The sequence below is a fragment of the Camelus dromedarius genome, chromosome 19, assembly GCF_036321535.1.
Source record: "Camelus dromedarius isolate mCamDro1 chromosome 19, mCamDro1.pat, whole genome shotgun sequence".
Taxonomy (NCBI): Eukaryota; Metazoa; Chordata; class Mammalia; order Artiodactyla; family Camelidae; genus Camelus; species Camelus dromedarius.
This window is the reverse complement of record NC_087454.1, coordinates 1185729-1203234: the sequence shown is the minus strand read 5'-3', so window position 1 is coordinate 1203234 and position 17506 is coordinate 1185729. Positions and strand designations below refer to the sequence as shown.

Sequence of the window (17506 nt, the reverse complement as noted above, 5' to 3'; positions counted from 1 at the left end):
TAGGCTGTAGCAGGGGTTCCAGTCAGGACGTGCCGCCCAGGAGCCCAGAGCAGACCTGCCTCTGATCCCCCTTCTCCCCATGTCCCTGTCCCCGCCAGTGAGGTCAAGTTAAGCAGTCTTTGTACATACTTGATTTTTCAAATAATTTGTGAAGACAGGTCCAAAAACGGATGGCAATCAAGGTCATTGTCAGTGTTTGCGGCTGTTACTTCCGTTAATAAAACTGTCTGCACAACACGGTGGTGGCGATTTCTCATTTATCTTTCCAGCAGTTCCTGAGGTTGTGACCAAGACCTTTTTATAGATAGTGGCAGAGAGAGGCTGTGACTTTATCAGGGCCACACCCCTTGTGAAAGACAGAGCTGGGACGAGGACACTGGCTTTTAGCTCCAGGTTCAGCCTGCTTCGCTCATCCAGGTTTCCAGCGGGCAGGGCTGACCCCGGCAGCTTGTAAACCATAAGTGAGCTTGTACTCACCTCTGGGCCCCGAGTGCTTGAAGGTTCGGGCCACTTGTACAGGTCGATGACCTCCTGTTGTCCCGAGTAAGGCTTTCCAGTGTAGTATCTCGGTCATTCAGTGACGCCTCCTTGAACACTGTTACCGCTTTGTGCAGAGTGCAGAGCCGTGTGACCGTTGGATCTAGACGTAGAGCAGGATCACGTAGAAATAATGAGTGTCCAGTCAGCAAGCCGCCCATCTGCCTGTGTCACCTCCTGACGCTGATGACGCCCGTGGGAGGACCTGTGTAGACTGAGGGTTGGAAGAGGCTAGTTGTCCTGCAATCAGCTGTGTCCTGCATCAGGCATTTCGTGGGTGGCTGAGAACTGGTGTTTACGAAGGACCTAAAAATCGCTGGATGCGAGTATCTGAGTAGAGCCATCCTCGCTGCTGTTGGTACCACGGACTTCTTGAGAGAATGCACACTGTTTCCACGTTTTCTTTGTCTGACCCTCACTCTTATGTAACATGTCTTATCACCTAGGAGTCACAAAGCATGTTCATTGTGTAGCATCTGCCATGGTATTATGTCTTTTAAAAAAGTTCATCTGAGTTTTTACGAGTTCTTTATGGATGTGGGCGATGGATGTGAATTTCATTCTGCTGTTTAGTTTCTTTAAAAGTGTCCGTCATAGCCTGCTACTCTGGTTTTCAGACTTTCAGAATATACATTCCAATTTTGATATTTTAAAAAAACGGGCAGCTGTTGCTTCCTTGTGTCTGACGGTGTGTTTTTGAATCCTGAAGACATGAAGCTGCACTACGGTGACCTCACCGACAGCACCTGCCTCGTGAAGATCATCAACGAGGTGAAGCCCACGGAGATCTACAACCTCGGGGCCCAGAGCCACGTCAAGGTCAGCCGCCCGCGTCGCTCTGCTTCCTCTGCTGTTCCTGGGCTGTTCTGGGGTCTGCTTCTGCCTGTGGCTTCTTGGGACGACGACACAGCCACCACACCCAGTCCTCGAGTCTCACTGTTGATGTTAGTTTGGGTATTAATGAATCCTAGTAGAAATGCTGATACATTTTTAAAAAGTGCGTTGTCTGTTATTGAAAACCTTAATTGCTAACATCAAAACAGCAGTATTCATTCTGGGGGGTTGATCTTAGAGTCACGAACCCTGCTTCAGTGTATTTTCTGCCGTTTCAAATCACATTGTGAATGCAGTGTTTTGTTAAAATGTTGGAAAATGTTAAGTCAATGAAACTTCTATTCTAATATTAATTTTTGGTAGTGATTATATTACTGGCTGAGAAAAAAAGATCTTTGAGTCCCAATATGTTAAATTTAGTGGAATTAGCTTTTTATTGTAAGTAGTCAGTTATTGGAAGAAAAGCTGTTTCTAGCCTCTTGTCTCCTCAGTGTGACGCAGGGCATGTGATTCGTCGCCCTTTATGCAGGTTCTCTGGTAGTCTGTCTGCCTCTCCTGCAGCTTTTCAGTAAACCCGAGAAGCCAATCCCCGGGGCTCTAGCAGTGCGCTCCGTCCGAGGGTTTGTTGCTATCCCCTCGTGCTAACTCAGTGAGTGGAATTTGAAGCCAGGGATGATACGAGTTCTGTTGGGATACTTACTCCATCAGGATATTAGTGGAGCTTAGAAATAAAAACAGGTAACTCTAACTTAAAACAGCCCACATCCCCCCAAAAAAGGTCCAGAAAAATCTGTCGGCATTTTTTAGCCGTTTAATGAAGAAATTGGCAGTCTCACTTCAGAAGGTATCTGGAGTGATCTGCTGCTCCTCCGTACCCCAGCCCTGGGCGGAGTGGAGCCTCACGCCCTTGTGTAAAGTTGCCAGCAGGTGGAATGAGCAGCCGTGGAGCGCAGGGGGCGCGGCGAAGGGCTGAGCCCGCGTACGTGGCGGGGGCCAGGTCTCCAGCCTGAGCGTGAGCCCCACGCGCACTTCGCTCTCACGCGAGCCGTGGCCGCGGCCCCCTGCAGTCGGCAGCCTGCTCTCATCTGTCTGTGCTGTCTCAGGAGCAGCTCTTCCTCTCTTACCCTCTGAACGCTGTTCTGGACCTGGACCTGAGCCCTGGGCTGGAGAAGGCGTCAGGGCCTCCAGGTCAGAGCGGAGCTGTTTTCGCCAGTGTTTCTAATGTAATTTCCACCGAAAGGGTGTCCACACCTCCTCTGCCCCGCAGGTCGCCCTCCTGCCCGTGGAGAAGCAGTGGCCCTCAGCCCGCTGGAGGCCGTTGGTGCCCCTTCCCTGTGACCGCCACCCCGCCGCACGCCGTGCCCCAGATAAAACGGGGTGTTTGGGAACGAACGCTCTGTGATTCGCTTTCCTTCAGATTAACCCATTTCCTTTGTGGTGGACAGTGGGGTTATCACCTCTACAAGTCATAACTGGCGTGGTGGGTCATAACTAACTGGCATGGCGGGTCATAACTGGCGTGGTGGGTCGTAACTGGCATGGTGGGAAGACGCAGGAAGGTTATAAAGGTTTGTTTATGGGGGCCCTGTCCCTGTCATTCTGGTATTAAATAAGCCAGTCTTTCCCTTTTTCCCTTTCTGTGGTTCAGAAAGTTTGATACACTTGCCTTCCTTCAAGTGCCCTTAGTGTCTGTACCGTGAGCGCAGAAGGCACGGGAGGCTGAGCTGATTCCCTCTGCGTTGCTCTGTGTGTGAAGTTTATCTGCTTTTGTTCTGTTTTGCTTTTTCTCCTGAAGGCCAGTTAATTGGCAGAAATGGTGCTTGTTAATTGACTATGAACTTTGGCTTGTGAGACTGTTTGCCCGCAACAGTATTGGTGTGCGTGGTGGAGTGGGGGCCCGGGGATGTGTAAAACCCACCTCTGTGGGGGCTCCGCTCTCACAGGGGTGACCTGTGACCAGTGACAGGGCTGCCGCTGGTGTCTGTGAGTCTGCAGAGACAGGGGAGCGAGGGCGTCAGGCTGAGGAGCTGGGGCACGGTGTCGAGGAGGAGATTCAGGAAGAAAGTTTCCAGATGTCCCAATTGGGAACTGGTGGTTGAAACAGAGGTCCTAACACGAGGCCAAGAGTGAGAGGCAAGAAGACTGGGAACATTCTGCGGCACGATGCACGTTCTGGATTAGTGAGCAGAGAGTCTGGGGGAGAAATGGGAGGTGGGGTCACTGGGAGGCTGGGCTGGGCTTGGGCACCTGTCTGCTTTTGAACAGGAGAGAAGTAGATTTAGAGATGAGTCTAGAGGTGAGGCTTCAGGGGAGATTGGAAGCTGCTGGGGGAAGAAGGAGGCAGGGGTGAGTGTGAGGAGGACGGAACAGTAGGCCTGACCCCTCCGCAGGCGAGACGCAGATGAGGAGGAGGGACTACGGGGCTGTTGGAGTTGGCTGGGGACGTCACGGGCTCCCTCCTGGGTTCGCTGTGCCGCAGCACCTGCAGGACACTCAGGTGGAGTAGGTCAGGGGCATTTAAAACATGCTGTGGGACTGGGGGAGATTTGGGGTTGAGGGGTGTGAGTTCAGCTCTGGGTTCTTGAGATGCCAAAGAGCAGTGGACAGAAGACTGACCCTCGGGGGCATGGGTGCATTTAGAGTTGAGGGAGTCGTCGCGGAGGACGAGACAGTGGGTAATGGAGAGGCAGGAGGGGGTGTCGGGGGCGTGAGGCCCATGCAGAGGTCAGTGGCCCCTGCAGTTAGGTTGGGGAGGACCTGTGACTTCTAGAAAAAGCATTCCAGTGACAGGACGGAAGAGCCAGCCAGAGGCAGGGGGTCTGGAGGTTGGGGGTTGTGCGGGCAGCGCACTGGAAGTCCCTGGGCCAGGGGAGCGGGAGCTTGACCGTGAGGCGCCCCTCAGCACGCGCTGCGGCTGCCGGGCCTCCCGCAGGTTTCCCGTGTGTGAGTGTCCGGGGGGGCCCCGAGCACCTGAGGCTGGGGTGTGTCCCGGTGGTGCTGCCTCTGGTCTGGGGCGCCACGTTGAGAACCCCTGCTCTGATGTGTCGGGCTCCTCAGTCTGTCCGTGTGCAGCACGTGCCCTAGATTCCTTCTTCATAGGCCTTCTTCCTTCCATGCGTCAGCTGTTGAATTCGATATAAAATCGTCCTGTTCCCTGGCAGCTAATGACGATGTGAGCCTCTAAGGTCCTCCACATTCAGTCTTTTTCTGAGCCACATGTGGTCCAGGAGAACGGAGACTTCTTGGGGACTCCTGGTGTCTTAGAGGAACAGTGTGAGCACAGCCCACTGTCAGTGTCTTTTGAAAGCCCATTTCCACACCAGTGCTTCTTCTGTGATCTAACGTCAGACTGACTCTTAGTCATGGAAAGAGTGGGTGTGGGGAGGGGCTGGCCTGGTGGCAGCTGGTGATGACAGACTGTGGTGGCTGGGGACGTGGCTTTGCCCCCACCGACCAAGGCTCTGCGCTGGGCTTGGGCCGTCTGCCTGTCCTTCCAGCAGCTTCTTTCGGGTTAGGAAGGAAAAAACATGTATTTTCCTTCCTTACAACTAATTTCTCTGTATTAATCAGCTTTCTAGGATTTGTTGTATTTGTAGACAATAGTTTTTAAGCACAAGTTCTTTCTGACATGGGGTGTTTGTAAGAAGTTAATTCGAATACATTCTGAGTGTTTGGTTTGGAGCTCTGTAGAAAGGAGGCTCTAATATTATCAGCACACTTCGTGTTGCATCTTGAATCCGTGACTTGTAGACGGAGCGTTGTTTGTGTTGGCTTCTGCTTACACAGAATAACATCTTCTATCGCTCTCACTTCCAGTTAATTTGATGTGGGCTATGGTATGCTAAAAGTAAGGAAAATAAAATAATAGGAAGTTGGTCTGGTTTCCTGTAGGAAACCAATGAAGATGAAATTGGTTCTTGGAATAAACCCACAGCAGTCTGGGAAATACTGACTGAAGACATTTTTCTGAATCATAAACAGAAAAATTATGAGTCATGAAGTGTAGGTCATTCAGAGGCTGATTTGATCTTCTGTAGGAGAAAGTGAGCGATGACTGAAATGTACTAGTTATTAAAAGCAGTTAAGCCTAGCCTGCTGACATCACCCGAGTAGGAACAAGTTAGCCCCTGCGCAGTCAGCCCTGCTCGTTTTCGTGGGGATGTGTGTTAGGAGCCTGCTTTATTGTTCTTTTAAAGTTTTGTACCGTGTAAATAATAGTTTTTCAGCACTTTCTGCCTTAAATTCCGTATCTGTTCACCATTAGTCACTGTCCTGGTTTTGGATTTTTCCACCATTCGTCACAGCTTCTTTGGGAACCTGACTTCATTCTCGAAGTCACTCTGCTGGACAAGACCCTTCTACAGTGAATCTCGCCCGGTGTTACCATTCTGTTTCACAGTGTTGTGCTGAGAAATAATTTAATATGATTTTCATTTTACAAGTGAAGTTTCCTGCTCAAAGGCACACCTTTGGTTACTCGCCAGGCCTTGAGACTTTGTATTTGACAGTTTAAAGACCATCCAAGAAAATGATTATCTCTGTTAGTAATAATTCTCATGTAAAATACCTCACTTCACGTCCCGTCTCTCCCCGGATACGCAGGCTTCCCCTTAAGCTTACTCTTTCCCTTATGTCTTTAGTGGAGACAGAACATCATCTCTTTTGACTTCTGCGATGCTTTCAGATCCCTCCTCAGTGGTGAAGACCGTTATTACAACGTCTTCCTTGAATTTCTCTCATTCGAATTGAATGACTCTGTCCATGTCTCTCTGATTATCTTTATTATTTCCTTTTCAGCTCTCCGTAAGTCATTTGTTTGCTGTTTCCTGACAGCTAGGAGGCCTACGTGCCCAGAAGGTAGCCCGGGGCGCGGCCCGCGGAGAGGGAGCAGGATTTCCTTGTCCAGCCATGTGGGACCAGCGAGCAGATCTGAACTCGGGGCACAGGGGCCGAGTCTCAGTCGTCCTCCGGGCGGGACGTCCGGCCTGGGAAGCCAGGCAGGAAGCAGAGCTGACTGGGAGCCAGGACGCTGGAGCCTGGCTGGCCGAGTCAGCCTCCCTCCGAGCGAGGGGAGGCGGGAGGGCCAGTGCAGGGGGTGGAACGGGCGGCCCTGGGGAGGGATGGAGCAAGGGGGTCAGGCTCCTGAGGGGAAGAACTTCGTCTCCAGTGGTCCCGACCCCACATCGCCTCCCACTCTGCTGGGCTGCGCTGACAGGGAGGGGACAGGGCCCTGGGGAGCTGTACGGCCAGGGCAGGTGCCTGGCTGGACGTCTGCTGGGTGCCTGACTAACCAGCTCTGAACAAGACAAGGTGCACGTCCAGGAGGGTCAGGGCGGCCTGGTGAAAAGCCGGGGCTAACCGCGCAGAGGAGGGCTCTCCTGTGCCTTTGCTCATTCATGGATTTTGGGCCCTGGGGGCCTGACAGGGAGGTGGGAGGGAGAGGACAATGAGGAGTAGCAGGGGCACTGCTGCTGGGAAGGGGGCTGTCGCTGTCAGGACACCCCTAGACGTGGGGGGGTTGAGCCCACACCCCCTGCGTTGCAGGTCCCCAGTCCGTCAGTCCGGTGTCCTGGCCACCTCACGCCTTTCTCCAGGCCTGTCCAGCGGGCTCCCGCTGCACCGATGGTGATGAGAGTTGGAGTAGATGACTGTCACGGGGCAGGAGGAGGGGCTGTCCTGAGACCCTGCCATACACGCAGAAGTTCTCCCAGGGGGCCCCCAGGACGCGTTCTAAAGCTTCAGATCCAGACCGGCCCCGAGCATGTCTCTGGCTTCAGCTCAGACCCACCCGCTCCCCGGGAAGTGAGCACCCACCTCGGCTGGGGGTCCAAGGCTGTGCAGAGGGCTACACTCTTGCTAGGTCTTGGCTGCCTCCTTCCCTCACCTGCCCCCAAGCTTCGCTCAGATGTCAGCGTCTCGGCCAGGCCTCCTGACCCTCCTGTTGACCAGGGAGTTCCCCGGGGGGCCGGTCCATCCTGCAGGAGGAGGCTGGTCTGCGGGGTGGGGGAGCAGTGGGAGGGTGGGACATGACATGTGGCACTCTGTCCCCCTCCCCGTCCTGTCCCGGGTGCGCTCAGCTCCTCGTGCGGCTCAGTGGGTGTCCGGAGAGGAGGACGCCAGGTGGGCCGCCGGCTCCAGTGCCCCGCGCGGGGCCTGCCCTTGGCCCTGCTCCGACTGGAACCGTGTGCAGAAAGGCTTTCCTCATTCGGAGGCCTGGAGTTCCTGCCGCGGAAACGTCACTGGTGACGACATGTCATAGGAGGGAAGTGATGTTTGGACCCTTTGTGTTTTATTAAATTGGCCGTGGAATTCCGAGGCGGAGGAGATCTTGGCGATGAGCCAGCTCGAGCCTGTGTCACAAAGTGCCGCCGGGACGGCGCGTCTGGTCCCACCGCGGTCCTAGGGGCCGGGCATCACTGCGCTGTGAGGGGAGGACAGCCAGGACCCACCGCTCTGGTCACTTCCCCCCACACCACACAGTGCAGCGGGTTTGAGTTAAAAACACTGCTTTTCCTCGCCGGAGGGAACTGGTTATAATGATCACCATATGAGTAGTGTTTGCATAGCTGGGAAGATGCCCAAATACAGCCATCGAGGTGCGATGTTAGCACAGAAGAGATACGAAAACAGAGTCAGTGTGGAGGGAAAGGGGCACCACAGGGCTGATCAGCAGGAACAGTCACAGTCTTTCTGGTTTGGAGACTTCAGCTCAGTTCAGCTCAGTATCTGCGTTGAGTGCCTATGCTGTGCTATGCCTGAGTTTCCCTAAAAGCCGTGGGAGGCTGATGGTATTTGCTACTTACGGAATCAGAAGAATCAGCAGCTTGATAACCAGAAAGACTAATTTGTTCCTATTAATGGACTTATTTTTTAAAGAAATTGCCAAGTCAGCTTACTGTCAATTAACCTGTTTTCTAAGATTTAAAAATAAATACTTCTGGTTTAATTCTGCAGAGACATTTTGGTCCACATTTTGATACACACAGACTACAGCGCTGCCCTGGGTCTCTGAGGATGCCTTAGTCTGCTTCGTAGATTACAAATTAATACAGGCTCATATATTTTATGAGATTTAAGATTAATGCTTACATTTTCATATGTAATTTTTACATGTGCTCAGAGCAACATAAAATCACTCTAGTTTGCAAGAAAAGTATTAACATTGGAATTGTGAAGGTCCCTAGTGGGCAGAGGGCTTCCCCTGTGAAGAGTGGTGAGAGAGACTCTGAGGACGTGAGTATCGCAGGAGTGTGTCTGCATGCAGACCTGACGTCCACGCACTCTGTAGTGTGTCGCCTCTGGAGGAATTAGCTCCCTTCTCAGGGAAGTGAGGAAGGTGAGTGGATGGATGCTGGATGCTTTTTCCCTCCACAGGCCTGTGGCCTCGGCGACGACAAACCTCTGTGCTCAAGTGAGCCTGCGCTTTTACTTACTCTGTTCTCCCGTCTTCATTCCTTTCTGATCAGCCCCGCTGTCTGTCACCTGGGCGGCCCCCGTGACATTCAATAATTTGATTACCGCTTTAGTTTGTTACAAGGTGAAGTTGCAATATAAGAAGCCTTTTTCATTGTATAGTTTAATGGTTGTGCTTGTCCTAAACTCCACTCCTGTAAGTGTGGTTAATCAGGGTAGCATTTTTTATCTTATGTTCATGAGGGCAGCTCGGGGCCGTACTCTGCTGGTGGGTCCCCGTGTGTCATCTGGCTCAAATTCTCCTTGGAAGCCTGTTACGGATTTGAGCAATTGAATTCAAATCTAAAACCACTTAAATAGTCCTTTATAGTCCATTAAGAGTTTATATGAGAGAGAAAACTCTATGAAAGTTCTCTCCTCCCTGTTCAAACAGATTGTTCTGTTTTATTAGATCTAGGTGGTATTGTAATTTTGATAACAGCTAATAATGTTCGGAATTTCTCTTATAAATTAGTGGACCACACAAAGGTATGTTTGTTGGGCTTTGTCCTCTTAATTCACTTAAAATAGAGACTGGTTTACTACATAAAATCCAAAGTATTGTTTTAGCTTTGCAACAGTTCAGGTAAAATTAATGCAAATAGCTAAATGAACACGTGTATCTTAACATCAATTTCTAGATACATCTATAAACACAAATGGTAAACAAATAGTAAGTCAGTGAAGGTACTGTGAGTGAAGCTTTTTGTTTTGGACTTTTAACGATGAGTGGAAAACTCGTTTTGGATTCCCAATCAGATTAGAATGCATAATGTACATAAACTGAGTTGTAGACATAAATAATACCTTGTTTAATACCACAGATAATATATTTGCCCCCTTACCCCCCTGGCCCACACAGAACTTGTGTGTAAATTTAAGAATTTAAACTTAACTGCTCCTTTAAAACACCAAATAGAGCTTGGTATCAAGTAAGATTTCTACATTATCCTTTTAGTACAAATGGAGTTTATAGAATTCTCTTTGTTAAAGTTGGATCCTTGAAGTTGGTGTAATAAGATAAAATGAAACCTTTTCTATTTCAAAGAAATTTAACGTGTGACATCTTTTTTTGTGTATTTCTACTGTAAATCATGAATTAGTTACCTTACCAGTGCCAGCAAGAAATAAATTAATTTGTTTAATTTGGATTTCCATGTTTTGAAAAATACCTGGCATCAAAGATTATTAGGTTTCATTATGTTACTCCTTCTGGTAATATTCACATGACGTGTGTGTTGCTTGGGGATGTTAATTTAAACGTCATTCGTGTTGAAGTCAAATGTGCTTTATTTGTAAGCAACTGTGCAGAAAGGCTTGGTTTGGCTCGTTAAGCTACGTTAAGTTCGTCATTAGAATCGCTCGGGCTGAGAGTTCCTTGGAAGTGTTGAGTTTTAGGTGATGAGCTGCGCTTGCACGTGTGGCAATGATAATGTCGATGATGGAGCCGGGCTGTTCTCCGAGGCTGGCCTGCTGGTAGCTGCCGCGCAGTTCGGGGGGGTGGGGGGGCAAGTCGGCGGAGGGAGGCAGCCGCGGCCAGCTTTCCGCTGCATTGGACTTGTCAGGGTGGAAGCTCTTCATGCGTCTCCTTCACGCACTCACCCATGCGTTTTACTGGTGCCAGTTATTTTAACAGTAAAAAGTCTCCTACAAGTCAGTAGTGTTGACAAAATAAAGCTTTAGGGAGCATTCTTGAGGACTAGTAACGCATCTTTAGTCCTGATTGGAAATATCAATCTTTACTTTTACTGTGTGGATTAATTGTTAAGTGGTTTGTTTTGCTTAAGGGTCTTATGTGGTTCACCCTGGAGTGATCTTCTTGTTTGTGTGTTTTTTTGACACTGACATTTGTCAGGACAGCTCAGAGCCAGCGTATCAGCCTCCAGGAAGCCCGGGAGGCGCTCTCAGGCTCGAACTGACTTCTCTCTTCCCTGGAAAAGAATCGTTGAGTGTCTGACAGTGATTAGGTGATTATTGGATCACAGCATTTGAGTTACTGGTGATTTAAATAATATGAGCGGGTACTTTTTTATCTGGTTTCCATGCACTCACTTTACCTTAAACACTACGAGAGCGATCATTTCATTGCATCGTTTGGCAAGATATTTTGATCGCAATTTTGCAAAATTCATTAATTTCATTTAAGTGACTTAAAACTTCAACTTTTCTTGTTACCATTTCTCTTTCTTTCTTTCTTTCTTTCTTTCTTTCTTTCTTTCTTTCTTTCTTTCTTTCTTTCTTTCTTTCTTTCTTTCTTCTTCTTCTTTTTTTTTTTTTACATTTCAACTGCTTCTTTTTCAATCATAGCCCTGAGGAAGTGGCCGTATTAGCTAAAATCTGTCAACAGCAACAGTGGAAAGAACTGCCGGTTTGGGTTTATGTTCAGTGACGCGTGTTCGGTGCTTTTTCAGTTTTAGGACGCTGCTTCACGGGGAATAAATAGAAACTCCGTGGGGAAGCAAATTATTCCTGAAGCTTCCCTTGTCATCCATCTGGATTAGCGAGAGGTGGCTCTTCTGGGAGAGGGGGCACTTGCTGGGGCAGGAGGCGTGCTGTGCTTGGCTGTGCACATAGATGGCAGCAGAGAGTCACAGACGGCGGGAGGAAGGAAAAGATGAGCGGGGTACAAACTGACTTGCCCCGCGTGGTGCCTGTGTCCGCAGTCAAACAGTGAGAAAGCAAGCCACCGTTGGTAACACCCGAGCTAGGAGAGAGGAAGGCTGTGAGGAGCTAGAGTGTACTGAGCTTCCGGACAAGTCCTGGGGGGAAGGCTCACTCTCTTAAGGTATGTCCCCCTCTCCTGTAAGACGGTGGAAATCAGCTAGGATAACACGCAGGTCAAAATGAAGAGACAGGGAAGGGCTGGGGAGGGGAGAGGGAGGGGAGGGGAATCCGGACACGGGCTGCAGCGGGAGGGGCGGCCCGCTGCCCGCGTGCTGCGCTGTGGAGCTTGGCCTGCACGTCTCCTCCTCAGTTAAGCAAGTTACAAAGAGGAAATGTCAGTCCACGAACCAGGCAAACATTCCAGGGGAACATTTGCTCAAATGTCAGCGTTTCAGAAAACAGAACTGCAGTCTGTTATGGTCTGGTCCCCACGCTGGATTTGCTGTTAAACATACAAGTTCAAATGTGTTTCTTCAGAATGCACTCGCAATTAACAAGTCATTTTACGTCTTAATGAGCATTCCTCCGTGATGACATAATCACTGCAAAAGGTGACAGTCATCAGTACAATTAATATTTAATATGTGTCTGCTTCTGAGAACCTTTCTGTGGCTACCCACAAATTTCCAAGGTAGTTTTCAAGTTTCAGAATTGAATGTGGTGAAATCACAGACTTGAGGATCGAATGAAGTAAAATCGTGTTAATTAGAAATGTGACATGGAAGCAAGATATAAAAAAGCAGTGTGTCGCGTGCCCTGAACCAGCGAATCCTGTCAGTGTCCCTCCCCGTGCGCTTGGCCGGCCCCTCCGTAGCTCCGAGTCGCCATGGCTGTGCTCAGGAAGACGGCTCCCTACCCTGCACTTTCCTCTGCTCTGCTCTCGGGCGATTTAGTACCACAGGCCAACCTCTGTGTCACAGAGTCCCTTCCACAGTGTGTGTAACCAGTTGCTCAAACAGCGTCTGGCAAGTCTCTCTTGTGACAGCAACTTATTTCTCACGTAATTATTTTTTTTAGTAAATTTGATATCTTAACAACCCCTTCCCTCATTTCTGGGTTCAAAAAAATAACACTTACTATAATTTATTTCTCCTCCCTCACGAAGGCTTACTTGACAGCGAGTCTCCGTCCCTCTCCTGAGGCGGGGGGCGGGCACGCGGTGGCCGGGCCGACAGGCCTCGCTGCTGTCGGGATGAAGCTGGAGGTGGATCCCGGCCGCCGCTCGTCGCTTACTAGTGATACGTGGTTATGCCCTGTCCCACATCCATGGACACGGAAGATACATGCTTACGCAGTATGTTGTTTTTCTGTTTCAAGCCATCTGTGTGTGGACTTCAGATGTGCACAGATGAGTTCGTGTTACTCTCACTGTTTCGTGCTGTGGGCTGTGTAAACACAAGAAGTAAGACAAATTTAAACTCATCAAAATTTGAATTGGATTCTAAACATGTAATTCTTTTATTATTTTCTGGGCTTTCAGTTTAGTTAATTACATGGATTTTTTTTTAGAAGATAAACTCTTACCATCACACAGTTCTTAAAATCAAAGTCTATTGTTTGAATGAGTGGCAGTTATATGTCAATTTCTTTATAAATTATTGTCAAAGTAGCAAATGTATTTGTTTCAGATTTAGGTCTGAAAGTACATGATTTGTTTTAGATTAACACGTGCTGTTTGAGAACAACTGTTAGCCAGAATGTAGTATGTTTTGAAGGTGACATTATACTTTTTCTTTTATGCTTTCTGTCTCTCTTTGGGCCATCATTGAGCTTAGACCGTGTGCTTTAGTACCATGCAGATTATTTGTGTGACCTTTCACTGCAGCAGTTTCCCAAAAAAAGGGCAATATCGCAACACCACTTCCTCCAGCTTCTTGGTTTCAAAGAATCGTGCCTGAAGTAGGCAAATCTAACAGAAGGACATTGTTTTAAAACTTTTTCTTTTAACCAATGTATTGGTTTTCTTAATATTAGCACTGGCACATTAGTGTTCTGTGATAAAACGTTTAAAATATTTTACATAGGTAGATAAATATAGAATAATTAAAACATTTTCAACTTGTTTACAGCCTTTTAAATGGATTTTAGAAGGGATGCACTTAATAAATAATTTTTGATGCACTTTTAAGCTAGAAAATCTGACTTTATGTGAGCTATAGAGGTCTTTCAAATTTTTATTGGCAGCTTATAACCGATTGTAATTTGTGGTGGCTTTACATTTGTAAAATGAATCTTACAAAATCTTGGCTATTTGAAAATTTGCTGGTAGCTTATGTAATGCTTGTCTTGACTATGCCCAAATTGTGCTTTTTAAAAAAAACCTGATAAAAATGTTGAATATGCAGATATTTTTAAATTCTTCAAATTGATAGACAAGAGAGACTTATAACCCCAAAGCATAGTTTCTCATGTGACCATTGCTTTTCATGGAGTGTTAATCATCAGTGGAAAAATGGATTAATGTCATATAAATGCCCTGAAGTTCAATTTTGGCTCCAAATTGATCCTTTTAAAAATTCCTTTCTTCTTTTCCACAGGCTGCGTCTTTGTTTTGGGGCCGAGCACTTGAGCTCGTAATGTGTTCTTTGAGGAGGGACTTCCCATAGGCCTGACGTGCCCTTGTGCTGGGAGAGGCGCACGTCCCTGGTGCTGTCTCTGCCCTCCTCTGCGCTGCTCTCTCGCTCAGTTTCTCCTGGAAGGTCCGCTGGAGGGGCTGCACATCGTCCCGGCGCAGCTCTGCTGGCACAGGATCAGAGGCTAATCCGTGAAACACAGTTTAAAAACTCTCCAAGGTGTGAAATATTAGCTTGTCATTTTTTCTCGAGTTTTCTCTTTTGACAAGCTTTGTTGAATTTTCTTCTTTTTTCCGTATGTGTTCTGCCGTGCTAATTCTGAAGGAATTTATAGATGTATCATTTGGGAAAAGATGTATTTTAACTGACAACATAAATATCCCAGTTACACAGTTATCTGGTCAGAGATTTTAAATCACAAACTAGTGAAAATTTGTTCTTTATAATGTAGCATAAATTACATTTAGTGTTTTCAGTAAAAACTTTTCAGTAAAAGTTTGACATGAACACTGTCACTTTTTTTTAAAAAGAAACCTTAATATCAGCTTATACGCTCATGAAATATTTAATAGAAACATTGCAGGGTAATTTTATCTTCTTTCATAATAGAAGTTTACAAAGCGTTTTGACTTGCCTTGCTCATTTTCCTACAAATACCAGTGCAGTTGAGAACTTGCAGTGGCGTCGGTCCTCGCACTGAGTTAGGCTTCTGTGTGTGGAGCACCAGCGACAAGGTGCAGGGGCGGGAGGCTCACCTTCACTTCCAAGGGCCCGGCAGTTCCTCCGCGTGACCCGAATTCCAGCTGTTAGCCCATGACGTCTGCGTTGTGTTCCAATCACAGGTTTGTCTGAGGTTTTTTCAGTGTTAGCTGTGTGACCTGGTGCTGTTTGCAGCATCACGACCTCTCACTGCTGTGGGCTCTGCTGCTGTCGTTTTCTGTTTATTTGCAATCCTCCGTCTGTGTTCAACTGAAGACACATGTTTGTTGCCACCTGCCAGACCCCTTACTGAATAATCTGTACTTTATTTAACTTGTGTTGTGACCGTAGACCTTTATGAACAGAGCTTCATAAAATTAAATCGTTTGTTGTTTATACAGATACGTTAGTGAAACATCGCGTAATGATGAAAACACTGATTGTCGGAACATTTAAGACATTAAGAAAGGACGGTACAGCTCGGTGTTAGAGTGCGTGCCTAGCATGCACGAGGTCCTGGATTCAACCCCCAGTGCCTCTGTTAAAAATAATAATAATAAATAAATGAGCCTCGCTACCTCCCACCACTAAAAAAAAGAAAAAAAATTAAAGACATTAAAAAGACATTTAAACATCACTAATGTCTGAAAATTTGTAAGTTGTTTGTCTTTTAGAAGTTTATGATAAATCTAAAAGATAACCATAGTTTAGTATGTTGAAAATTAATAGGTACGTATTTATTTAACCCAGTTTCAATTATTTAATTATTCTATGATTTAAGCCTCATTGGTCTTATGTCTGTGATCAATATATTGAAATGTAAAACATTCTCAGTACTAGCACAGGGTGTTTTTTCTTTATGAGGAGAAATAAAAGGAATTAGACTAGCCAGAGTCTTTTTAGTCATGTAGAGCAAAACTTCTGAGTCGAGCATGTAACTTCTCTGGACCTCAGTTTTCTCATCTGTAAAATGGGGATATGAGGCTTTGTGAAGTAAGGGTTAGGTTAAATGCTCTCTAAGATCTCTTTCAACCCTAAAATTGTGTGATTTTATGATTTGTTTTAGCAGTCGTGTTATACTTATCAATATAAATTACATCTTGTGTAATGTAAACGTTAAGTGTTAATAAAAACTAAGGATGAGAAGTTCAAACAATCTCTCTTAAAAACCATACTTTTGGGGAAGAATCAATGGACAGGTTTTAGTGTATAGTGATTTTCTCAAGAAATATGTGAAATCCTCATTTAGAGCAGACTTGCATCTTTTAGGACATTCACTGCAGGAGAGTGGTAACGAGGTGTTTGCCTTGTAGGATGACGAGTTTGACATGTCAGTATTGGCGACTCTACTGTATGTGTGTTAAGTGGGGGCTTACAGTGGGAAGTGTGGTGGTTAAGTATGGACAATGATTTTAGAAAACAAAAAGTGAAAGTTTAAAAGCTGTGTCTGTAAAAGATAACATAATTTTACTAGCACAGCCCAAATCCATCAGCTGGCAGGAAAAAAATAATTAGAAGGTTTAATTCCCAAGATGTTTATTTTTTGTTAATGTTTTTCTCTGAGTAAGGGGATTGTCTATTCCTAGAGTTTATAAAAGTCACAGGAAGTCCATAGCTCTTCTTTTCCTCTTAGCTACGTTGTATTTAAATGCTGCGTTCCCAAGTGAAAGACGCCTGCAATAAACGTCCGTGGGTCCGGTTACTGTTAAGTCGTCCAGGTTCCTTTCCCACTTAGTGGCATTTCATGCATTCCAGGCGACAGACCTGCTTTTAGGTTGGTTTCTTAAGCGTACTGTCAGTCTTACTTTAACCCCAATTAGGGCATTCCTAAATATTTACTCTGAGCTTTTTATAAGTTTCCTTATATGATGTGAAAATCTTAAGTTTTGTGCAGGGATTGCTGTAAGTGTAATTCAAATAATTATGTAAAAGCTTTCCTCGTGTCTTTCTTCTGTGCAAGTACTCTAAGTATTCACGAATTTGTTCCTAAATGAAGTTATAATTTACATATAAATTCTTAGGTAGTTCTTTATCTTTTGCTAGCTGCAATAAAAGCTTAAAATTTTCAAGTAGATTACTTTCTTTGTGACTAAATCTTCATTATTTGAAGAGCGATTATAAAAACAACTTAACGTATAATTTTAAAAAAAATATCCTAGCTTCTTTGGTTTTACTACTAAAAGGAAATACTTAGCCAGCTTTGCACTGTGTTTGCCATGCTTTGCGTAGCTCACTGACATTTTTTTTTCAGCTGTGGTACTGAATTTAGAAAATACTTGAAAATTAATTATGGACTATGATTAGTGGCCACAGCATATCTGTTTGACATTTCTTTTGTTGTCACCATCCTAGCTGTCTAGACTGGGCCTACCTTCTTGTAATGGCAAGATCCTAGTCCAATTCTTTCAGTTTTTTTTTTTTTTTTTCCTACTAGCTAACTGAATCTTACAGACGTTCAGCTCCTTGCTTGGGGTCGCCCCGGGTCCAGCAGCTCGGGTGTGGGGGCAGAGCGAGGCCTGGAGGTGAGGCTCTCCTGCTCTTTGTCCAGGGCTCAGCCTTCCCTGCCATTGCCTCTCGCTTGCTTTGTCAAAGGGTGACGTGGATGGATGGCTTGGAATTCTTTCAAAGCCTTTTCTCTGTAATAATGATGGCAAAGATGTCAAGCATTTGTCAGGGGCCACTAATACATGTTGTGACAGCAGTTTTGGGGGGGGAAGGTGGATTTATTACTAATAAAACATTAGAAC

General features: G+C 46.5%; 1 protein-coding gene across 5 annotated transcripts in view; it reads left to right on the top strand.

Moving 5' to 3' along the window:
• Positions 1–17506, top strand: part of GMDS (GDP-mannose 4,6-dehydratase) — a 455535-nt gene that overhangs the window by 107825 nt on the left and 330204 nt on the right. For all 5 annotated transcript variants that reach the window (XM_064476118.1, XM_064476119.1, XM_064476117.1 and 2 more), the window contains one exon: positions 1247–1356. In XM_064476118.1, coding sequence (XP_064332188.1) covers positions 1247–1356 — 110 coding nt within the window. The remainder of the gene's footprint in view (positions 1–1246; positions 1357–17506) is intronic.